Raw genomic sequence first — 11552 nt, 5'->3', positions numbered from 1 at the left:
CCTAATATCTTATGTGGCTTGGTGTCAATTTTGTTTGATAACACTCCTGTGAAGTGCCTTGGGACGTTTCACTATGTTAAAGGCACTATATAAATGCAAGTGGTCGTTGCTCACTCCCCATATCCAAATCTGTTAACATTCCCACCCAAAGCTGTTCTCCTTCAGTTAAACAAACAGCAGTGTAGGCTGCACAGCTGCAATCAACAATATGCCTCTGGCTGGCAGGAAGTGCCCAAAACTGCTAGGCAGCAAAGCCTTTTCCCCTGTTTTCAGTGCAACATTCTAACATTTAAACCAATGCTGCAACAAAGCAGAATTGAAGGATCTGCTAGCAGTCCAACATATCAGCACTGAATAAAATCTCAATCGTCAGTGGGCATTTCAAAATTTTATTTTTGACAGATGTATCTTTACATACACAAATTATTGAGCAAAAATATCTTAAACAGCTTTCTGTAAAGACTTTATGCAAAGATGTGATTATGTTTAAAGAATCATTAAATCCACAACACACACTACAGAGCTCCATTTAACACACAAACAATTACAGGCTGTCATGGCATACATTATTTCCTTTTATATTTAGTACATCAAAAAAAACTTAATGTTTTAACAAAAGAATTCAAGACAGATGCAGTGAACGCTGCTGTCAAACTAATCACAAACCTAAATGAATCTAATAAAAGGACCACAGTGACACTATGCTTTGCAGGTTTATGCACTCTTATTCAAACTTACAAGTTTAGTTAATTCAAAACAATACTGCTGTTTTAAAAAGATACATTTTATTTTTAAAAATAATGCAGTATTTTACACCAAACAAGCCCAACTAATTTCCATTAGTTGAAAATCTAGACAGATTGCCTTTACTACAGCAATCAAGACCAGATAATATTTAACATTTTTTAATTGCATTTTGCTGAAATTCAGTTATCGTTCCCTTTCTGCCGCAGGTTTCTGGATTTGCCATTTTCAACTTTTCTTTTTTTAAACACTGTCTCTCCTCCTGCGTCCGCCCCCAGGGAGGTTATTTCCTTTTGTTTAAATTTGACTTTGGGCTCATGTTTTGCATCGATCACTGGTGCTGCTGAGTAACCATATTCCACTGTAGGTAGCTGCAAGTCTATCTGCTCACTAAAAAAAGTGAGAAATGTGTAAGTAAACAGATCAATATACAATTAACATTTATACTGCAGACACGGCAGTAAGAAGTAAATAAAACTTCTGACCAATCGAAGCAATTTAAATTTATATAGCCCCTTTCACTTGGGATGTTCCAAAGCACTTCACAGCCAGTGAAGTATGTTTCAAGTGTAGTCACTGTTGTCGGAAAACACAGCAGCCAATTTGCACACAGCAAGCTCCCACAAAGAGTAATGAGGTAATGACAAATAATCTGTTTATGTGGTGCATGTCGAGGGTTAAATATTGGCCGGGACACCGGGGAGAACTCCCCTGCTCTTCATATAGTGCAGTGGGATCTTTTGCGTCCACCCGAGGGGGCAGACAGGGCCTCAATTTAACATATCAAAAAGACGGCACCTCTAACAGTGCAGCACTCCCTCATTGCTGCATTGGAGTGTCAGCCTGGATTACGTGTCCAAGTCTCTGGAGTGGGATTTAAACCCGCAACTGTCTGAATCAGAGGGGAGAGTGCTATCACTGAGCCAAGGCTGATACTACTCAAAGTTACTGTAACTACTCCAAGGACCAGACTTTCCCTGTATTCCACAATTTTATCCCTGTAATTTCCTTCTCCTGGTTTTCCTGTACATATGACCCAAACGATAACCATCTTCCAGCTATGGTGGATTCATTCTTGTATCCTCAGGAACTAAATCCTGCTGCAATGTTACTTTCGGATCACTTTTTGGTTTGCTTTTTCCAATACCGCCCCTCCTCCTCCTTTCCCCGTCACCCACATTATGGGGCCCTTTACATCCACAAAGTTCTTTAGGAGCGTGGCAAGTGCCTGGGAAGGAAGTGACTGGCAGCTGGGGTGCTCCACGGTGATGTCTGGCCAGATTAGGTCACATCCCTATAGCCTGCAGGTTTACTTGACATTGACATTTAAAGTCAAGAATATGGAGCCCTTTTGACCTCAGTAAGGGTGACCGGCTTCAGGAGATGGCAATTCCTTGGGACCACAGCTGCTGTGCCAAGAAAGGTCCCTTTAACAGACAACGCAGGGAAGCAAAGGTACATTAGTAGTGTCCTCCTATACATTGTAAATCTCTGAAAGGGGTGCCCATCCATTGTTCTCCCAGATGGGAGGGTCAATATGAACAAGTCATGTGACATTAGTGAGGTTACCATTTTTAACAAGAAAATCAGATAAGGTCCCCTTAAAACACTCACACGGTCAAATTCACTGGTGGGTGAAGGAAAACGGAGTTAAACAGAGTATACATTCTGTGGCCTTAGAATTCATTAAGAATTTGGTGATTAACAGGTTAATAAATACCAGTGGAAATTTCAATTTCTTTCAACAGAGAGTGAACAGAAAGATTAGTGAAATTAGTGATTAGCTACTCACCCCTCCTCCTCTTTTATAGTTTCCCATTCTCCATATGGGTTTGCTATATTTTTCTTGAAGTCTTTCTTTGCTTCTTGTTGGGACTCATCTTGGGGCAAATTGCTTTCCACTTCTGTGTCGTGCATCTCTTCAGGAGACTTTACATCACTGCCACCTCCTGCAGTATTTTTCTGCTGCAACACATCAGATATTTAACTTCAATCTTTGCACACACACACATGCATTTTATGGAACCAACGCTGGGCACTTCAGCAGTTAAAGATTATTCAGGCAACCTTGAATTACAATTAAACATTTAAAAATGGCACTGCAACAAATGATAATTAATAAAAACAAATTAAATTGCCTGTTCAGCAATGCACACAGCATCCAAAACAAAATGGGGGAACTGGAGGCAATAATTGTAGAGAGAAATCAGATGTAGTAGGGATTTAAAAAGCATTTGGACAGTTACATGGGTAAGATGGGTATAGAGGGATATGGGCCAAGTGCAGGCAATTGGGACTAGCTTAGTGGTATAAACTGGGCGACATGGACATGTTGGGCCGAAGGGCCTGTTTCCGTGTTGTAACTTCTATGATTCTATGATTCTATGATAACAAACATGGCTGCATAAAGAACAGGATTGGCACTTAAATACTGCAGGATATTACATATTTAGAAAGGATAGGGAAGGAAGGGGGGGTGGGGTAGCTGTACTAATTAAAGACAACATAATGGCAGTAGAAAAATGGATATAACTAACATTAAGATAGAAACAGAATCCACATGGATTGAGGTAAAGGATAAGAAGGGATCGATCACGCTAATAGGGATATTCTACTGACCACCTAATAGTGGAAGGGAAGTGGAGGGAGAAATATGCAGGCAAATCTATGAAATGAGTAAAAGATACATAATAATAATGATGGGAGATTTCAACATCCCCCAAATGAACTAGCAAGCAGAGGTAGTGAAAGAGAAAAAGGGAATGGAGTTTTTACAGTATGTACAAGGTTCTTTTTTACCCAATATGTAAGAAACCCAAGAGAGGAATCATTACTGGATCTAGTAATGGGAAATGAACCAGAATAGATAAGAGACGTAAGTGTAGGGGAGCATCTAGGCAAAAGCGATCTCAACATAATAAAGTTTAAGATAATGGTTCAGCGAGACACAAGTAAGTCAAAGACCAAAGTAATAGGTTGGAAAAAAGCTAATTTTGAGGGGATGAGAATGGAACTAGGAAAGGTAAACTGGGAAAAAATATTGACAAAGATAAAACAGTAGTGGGAAATATTTAAAATAGTGATCAGTCGAGTTCAGGAGAAATATATTCCTCCAAAAAAACAAGAACAAACTAGCCTATAATGACACAATGGATGAAGAAAGAGAGAAGGGTAAAGTTGAATCTAAAGAAAAAGGCATATGTTAAGTACAAAGATAACAAAAGTGAGGATTACGAAAGGGAATATGAAGAGGTTAGGAAAGAAGTCAAAAAAAGAATTCGGAAGGCAAAGAGGAACTATGAAATTAAATTATCAAAGAAATAGTAAAGTATTCTACAGACTCATAAATAACAAAAGAAAAATTAAGATAGGGGCTATTAAGGGATGCACAAGATAAACTCTCAGATAATGACAGTGAACTGGCAGAAATATTGAATAGTTACTTTGCCTCCGTATTTACCAGGGAGATGACATTAGAAGAGATCAAAAAGGATATCAAGACATTTTAGATAGGAGGGAAATAATTGATAAACTAGACAACTTAAAGAGGATAAAACCACTGGTCCGGATGGTTTGCATCCACGCATACTCAAAGAATCTAAGGAAGAGATAGCAGAGGCACCTAGTACCAAAATAGTGGGAATAGTGCCAGAGGACTGGTGGATGGCTAATGTTATTCCTATATTCAAATCCTAGGAACTACAGACCAGTTGGCTTAACATCGGTGACAGGAAAGACAATGGAATCTTTAATCAAAGTTGTAATTGAAAAACATCTAGAAACCGAAAATATAATAAATAGTCAGCATGGGTTTTAAAAGGGAAGGTCATGCTTGACCAACCTTATTGAATTCTCTGAATAGAAAGAGTAGACAGGGGTAATACTGTGGATGTAATGTACATGGACTTTCAAAAGGCCTTCGATAAGGTAGACTCATGGCTAAGGTCAGAGCGTGTGGAGTCATGGGACGAGTAGCTGAATGGATAGCAAACTGGCTACGAAACAGAAAACAGAGTGCGGATTAAGGGTAGTTACTCAGACTGGCAGATGGCGGGAAGAGGTGTTCCACAAGGATCGGTGCTGGGACCACTGTTGTTTACCATTTACAAAACTAATTTGGACTCAGGAATCGGAAGTACAATTTCAAAATTTGTGGATGACACCAAATTGGGGGCATAGTTAATACTGAGGAGGACTGCGACAAAATTCAGGAAGACGTTAACAAACTTGTAGAATGGGCGCATAAATGGCAAATTAATTTCAATATAGATAAGTGTACGGTGGTGCATTTTGATAGAAGGCCATCTACTCCTTGGAAAATAAGAGTCTAAATGGGGTAGAGAGGCAAAGGGATCTAGGGGTACAGATTCACAAATCATTAAACGTAGCAATAAAGGTTAACAAAGCTAAAAAAAAAAGTGCAAAGTACTGGGGTTCATTTCTAGAGGAACAGAATTCAAAAGCAGAGAATTTGTTAAACTTGTATAGGACCATGGTTGGACCACACTTGGAGTACTGAGCACAGTTCTGATCGCCAGATGACAAAAAGGATATGGAAGCACTGGAGAAAGTGCAAACATTTTTTGAAAGGATGACACAGAACAGAGAGGGTACAACTATCAGGAACGACTGAACTGGTTGGGACTCGTTTCTGTAGGAAAAAGACCAATAGGTCTCTAAAATTACGAAGGGGTTCGTTGGATAGACGTAGAGAAGATGTTTCCACTTGTGGAGAGTCCAAAACTAGGAGTTATAAATATAACAGTCACTAATAAATCCAATAAGGAATTCAGGAAAAACTTCTTTACTCAGAGTGGTGAGAATGTGGAACTCACTTCATGTGGAGTGGTTGAGGTGAATAGCATAGATACATTTAAGGAGAAGATAGATAAGCACATGAGGGAGCAAGGAATAGAAGGATATGTTGATAGGGTGAGATGAAGTAAGGTGGAAGGAGGCTCATGTGGAGCACGAACACCTGCATAGACCAGTTGGGCCGAATGGCCCGTTCCTGTGCTGTAAATTCTAGGTATGTAACAAAGGATGTGTCAACAAATTTCACAATACAATACTCTGATTTTTGAACATAGAAGCTGATTATTCAGAGATAGTACTCGTACAATAAACAAGTTACTTAACAGCTTGGAAGCAGTACACATGAGTTATGAATTATTTACATTTTTAAAAAAAATCAAAAGCAGATGAGCCAATTTCTCAGTTATTAAAAAATAAAAAACAAATTCTTGGTATTCTCAGAATACTTTCAACAGGAAAATTTGAATTGGCCATTCCAAGCATGCCCCAGTACTAAAACTCCAGATAATTATGGGCCAGTTATACTCTGCTTTTCTATTGATGTAAAGTTTTGGGTGTATGTGGATGTAAACCCAGTTCTGTAGGAGATGGTTGATATCACTTGACTGTCACACTGACGTACGGTGTAGTCACCTGGGAACGTTTTCAATTTAACTAACTATTCAGCGACGGCTACCAGCAATCATGGAGGAGTCCTGGACTTGGTAACACAAACTTTGAGGACTCACACGGGCAGTGATGGAGGGGTCCTACAGTTTAGTAACAAACTACTAATGGATCATCAAGGAAAGCCAGCACAGATATGTTAAAGGCAAATTATGTTTAACTAACCTGATTGAGTTTTTTGATAAGGTAACAGAGAGAGTCGATGAGGGCAATGCAGTTGATGTTGTGTATATGGACTTTCAAAAGGCGTTTGATAAAGTGCCACATAATAGACTTGTCAGCAAAGTTGAAGCCCATGGAATAAAAGGGGCAGTGGCAGCATGGATATGAAATTGGCTCAGCGACAGGAAAGAAACAGAGAGTAGCGGTGAACAGTTGATTTTCGGTCTGGAGGGAGGTATCCAGTGGTGTTCCCCAGGGATCGGTGCTGGGACCACTGCTTTACTTGATATATATTATTAGTGACATGGACTTGGGTGCACAGGGCACAATTTCAAAATTTGCAGATGACACAAAACTTGGAAGTGTAATGAAAAGTGAGGAGGATAGTAACAGACTTCAAGAGGGCATAGACAGGCTGGTGGAATGGGCAGACACATGGCAGATGAAATTTAATGCACAGAAGTGCAAAGTGATACATTTTGGTAGGAAGAATGAGGAGAGGCAATATAAACTGAAGGGTACAATTCTAACAAGGGTGCAGGAACAGAGACCTGGGGGCATATGTGCATAGGTCATTGAACGTGGCAGGGCAGATTGAGAATGCGATTAAAAAAGCAGAAGGGATCCTGGGCTTTATAAACAGAGGCATAGAGTACAAAAGCAAGGAAGTTATGATGAACCTTTATAAAACACTGGTTCGACCACAACTGGAGTATTGTGTCCAATTCTGGGCATCGCACTTTGGGAAAAATGTGAAGGCCTTAGAGAGGGTGCAGAAAAGATTTACTAGAATGGTTCCAGAGATGAGGGACTTCAGTTACGTGGATAGACTGGAGAAGCTGGGGTTGTTCTCTTAGAGCAGAGAAGGTTACGAGGAGATTTGATAGAAGTGTTCAAAATCACGAAGGGTCTAGACAGAGTAGATAGAGAGAAACTGTTTCCATTGGCGGAAAGGTCGAGAACCAGAGGGGACAGATTTAAGGTGATTGGCAAAAGAACCAAAGGCAACATGAGGAAAAACTTTTTTATGCAGCAAGTAGTTATGATCTGGAATGCACTGCCTGAAAGGACGGTGGAGGCAGAGTGAATCGTGGCTGTCAAAGGGGAATTGGATAAGTACTTGAAAGAAAAACATTTGCAGGGCTACAGGGAAAGGGTGGGGGAGTGGGACTAGCTGGATTGCTCTTGCAGAGAGCCAGCACAGACCAGATGGGCCAAATGGCCTCCTTCCGTGCTGTAACCATTCTATGATTCACAGGCAGTGATGCTGCGGTCCTACAGTTTAGTAACACAAACCACTAGTGGACTAACTTGCAGCGATGGAGGGGTTTGGTGTAATAACACCAACCTTTAGGAGACTCAGACATACAGCAATGGAGTAGTCTGGAGTTTACGAACAAATCTTTAGGGGACTCTCACAGGCAGTGATAGAGGGTCTGGAGTTTAGTAACACAAACCCACTAGGAGACTACTTCTAGTAATTTTAATTTACGAACAATAACTTCAGACAATACTCTCCTGACTAGCATACCCCATGCTGTTTGAATTATTTGGAGAGATAAATATATAATTGATCTTTTAGAAACATAGAAAATAGGAGCAGGAGTAGGCCATTCGGCCCTTCGAGCCTGCTCCGCCATTCAATATGATCATGGCTGATCCTCTATCTCAATACCATATTCCCGCTCTCTCCCCATTCCCCTTGATGCTTTTTGTGTCCAGAAATCTATCTAGCTCCTTCTTAAATATATTCAATGACTTGGCCTCCACAGCCTTCTGTGGTAGAGAATTCCACAGGTTCACCACCCTCTGAAGAAATTTCTCCTCATCTCAGTCCTAAATGTCCTACCCTGTATCCTGAGACTGTGACCCCTCCTCTGGACCCGCCAGCTAGGGGAAACATCCTCCCTGCATCATAGGCTGAGTCGACCCAATCTCTCCTCATACGACAGTCCTGCCATCCCAGGATTCAGTCTGGTGAACCTTCGCTGCACTCCCTCTATGGCAAGTATATCCTTTCTTAGGTAAGGAGACCAAAACTGCACACAATACTCCAGGTGTGGTCTCACCAAGGCCCTGTATAACTGCAGTAAGACATCCTTGCTCCTGTATTCAAATCCTCTTGCAATGAAAGCCAACATACCATTTGCCTTCCTAACTGCTTGCTGCACCTGCATGTTTGCTTTCAGTAGCTGGTGTACAAGGACACCCAGGTCCCTTTGTAAAGTTTTAGTTCTTTGAGACTTTGGACACAAAAAATTCAGCAAATTTTGAATGTGAGAAGTATCAACAAAGATCCTTTAAAACCAAAAATGCTGAAATAGGTGGGAGCCCAAAGATGCCAATCAGTAGATTAAGGTTAATAGGAGTTGAAACTGATCATGTTTAAGATAAATTGTGATTAAGATAATAGTTGCAATTTTCAGAACCCAGTGTCAGCATCAAGCAATTCCTAATTAGGTACACAATAAAGCTCTTTATTCTCTTCCACCCTCTACTGGGCCAGTCTACGTTTTCCCCTTTCCCACATCAGCTGTCCTCATGACCTCAGCAAAATTGTCAATTCAACAGCAAACAATTCACTTTCATGTGGTACTCTTACATCCTTAATAGAGAGTGCTTTCATCCCATCAGTTTAGGCTCAAAGCTAGAGACCACAGTTCACAATAGCATCCTGGCCCACTTAATTGCTCCATCTCCTTAACTCTACTTTACAAATCCTGTAAGGAGTAAGAAAACAAAAGAACAAAGCCATTTCATGAAGGTTGATATGGTTTGTGACAGTCAATCTGTGTCTTTACCACACACTAGCAGATAACCCTCTGAGTCACAGGATTTGCAGTTTTATAACACATGGGATATTTATGCTATGTAGGGGTAACATCAGGGCCACGGATTTACAGTGACTGAATAATTCCACTAAACGGTATTCCAGAATTCTTCTGGGTGTTTTGGGAATTGAATTTCACAACTGTCTTTATATTATGTATACATATCTCCCTTAACCTATGTATTTAATTCTTATCCCCTACCATTCTAAAACTGAGAATACATAGCGAGGTGGAATGGAAGATGCACCAATTAGAGAAAGATATCTGGTATTTAGCAGTACTGGAGAAGAGGATAATGGGGTTTAGCTGCACTGGGGGCAATCTGGCACTTTGGTAGCCCTGGTAGTTCTACGGTTTGGTGGAACTCGAGTGGGAGTCCTGGAGTTTGACACTACTGGAACAGGCTGGAGTTTTGAAGCATGGGAGAAAGGGACTTTACTCCAGCATCACTACGGAGGGGGACCTGAGGTTTAGCGCAACTTGGGTGGGGGGGTTGAATGTAAGGCTTGGGTCACTAATTGGTTGCGACTTTCAAAGGATTCAATTCGGAGAAGTGCGAGGTAATTCATTTGGGGAGAACAAACAAAGCAAGGGAGTACACAATAAATGGGAGGATACTGAGAGGTGTAGAGGAAGTGAGGGAACTGGGAGTGCATGTCCACAGATCCCTGAAGATAGCAGGACACGTAGATAAGGTGGTTAAGAAGGCATATGGAATGCTTTCCTTTATTAGCCGAGGCATAGAATATAAAAGCAGGGATGTTATGCTGGAACTGTATAAAACACTAGTTAGGCCACAGCTTGAGTACTGTGTACAGTTCTGGTCACCACATTACAGGAAGGATGTAATTGCACTGGAGAGGGTGCAGAGGAGATTTACGAGGATGTTGCCAGGACTGGAGAATTTTAGCTATGATGACAGATTGGATAGGCTGGGGTTGTTTTCCTTGGAACAGAGGAGGCTGTGGGGTGATTTAATTGAGGTGTATAAAATTATGAGGGGCCTAGATAGAGTGGATAGGAAGGACCTATTTCCCTTAGTGGAGGGGTCAATAACCAGGGGCATAGATTTAAAGTGATTGGTAGACGGATTAGAGCGGAAATGAGGACAAATCTTTTCACCCAGAGGATGGTGGGGGTCTGGAACTCACTGCCTGAGAGGGTGGCAGAGGGAGAAACCCTCAACTCATTTAAAAAATACCTGGATGTGCACCTGAACAGCCGTGACCTGCAGAACTACGGACCAAATGCGGGAAAGTGGGATTAGGCTGGGTGGCTCATTTCTCAGCCGGCGCGGACATAATGGGCCGAATGGCCTCCTTCTGTGCCGTAAATTTTCTATGGTTCTATTCTAAACTAAATTTGGTGCTTCATGACTGGTTCCTGGACATGTATCTCTGTGTCCCTCTTTCTCAGGTTTTCTTACAGCTGTAAAAAAATGTAAACGGTCTAATTACTAATTGACAAAAGACAAGTGGAGCCCAAATAAATTGAACGGAAAAGTTTCCTGTTCTTGTTGCCTTGTATTACAATCCATGCACACCCAATTACAGTTTTCACATTGCACCATATGCTTATTTTTAATACCAGTGAGTTTAGGGTGGAGAAGTTGATTGGTGCATGACCAGCCCAAAGTTATTAAAGCTGAGTGACTGGGCTGAGTATGTGTGTACACAGTAGTTGCCCCGAGGACTCAGTCGGTCTACTTCTTCCCTACAGGGCTGACCCTATCTTGAGGTTCTATCAGGGTTGAGGTAGTTTCATATTAAAAGCACCAACTTACTTGGAGAGGGACGTTTGTTTCCTGGTGTGGTTCGGTAGCCTCCGTGTCTGTGGACTGCTGTTCCTCCTTTGCTGCATGGTGACCTTCAGGGCTTTTTTCAGCTGTTTCTGCAGCTGTGGGTCCTTTGGACTCTGAGGCTGGGGAGGATCCCGTGGGCTCAGGCTCATTCTTACCAGCCTTATCTGAGCATTCACTGGCAGAGGTGAAGTCATCTGGCTTTTCCCATCGCGATTCTGAGGAATACCATAAAATGAAACTTTTATTGCAGAGTATAAAGAGTAAATGCCAGGTAAGAAGGGTCTGCTTGGAGACAAAGCAGCCTGATGACCGAGGTCTGGAACCAAGTCAACCATCTGTGGCAGACCTTTCACTCAGCTAACTGAAGCAAGCAGGTCTGCTGTATCCCAGGGCACTGGACTCTGGCTCACTAATGGAACCTTCAGGGTTAGACCTGTTACCAGGACCTAGGCTTCCTCCCACTCGGCTCCAGATAAGCCATTGCCCCAACAGCTCGATTGGTCTCAGCTGTACAAGCAGTAGGAAATTTACTA

The 11552-nt window shown here is 41.6% G+C and overlaps 1 protein-coding gene across 1 annotated transcript in view; it reads right to left on the bottom strand.

Annotated features, from left to right (window-relative positions):
* Positions 1-369: 369 nt before the first annotated feature.
* Positions 370-11552, bottom strand: part of wbp4 (WW domain binding protein 4) — a 58185-nt gene continuing 47002 nt past the window's right edge. The window contains exons 9-11 of the mRNA XM_067993434.1: positions 11002-11234; positions 2537-2709; positions 370-1134 (exon numbers count right to left, since the gene is read on the bottom strand). Coding sequence (XP_067849535.1) covers positions 927-1134; positions 2537-2709; positions 11002-11234 — 614 coding nt within the window. The 3' untranslated portion in view covers positions 370-926. The remainder of the gene's footprint in view (positions 1135-2536; positions 2710-11001; positions 11235-11552) is intronic.

This window comes from Heptranchias perlo, chromosome 11, assembly GCF_035084215.1.
Source record: "Heptranchias perlo isolate sHepPer1 chromosome 11, sHepPer1.hap1, whole genome shotgun sequence".
Classification (NCBI taxonomy): domain Eukaryota; kingdom Metazoa; phylum Chordata; class Chondrichthyes; order Hexanchiformes; family Hexanchidae; genus Heptranchias; species Heptranchias perlo.
The sequence above is the reverse complement of the archived record's forward strand: the minus strand, read 5'-3'. Positions and strand labels throughout refer to the sequence as shown.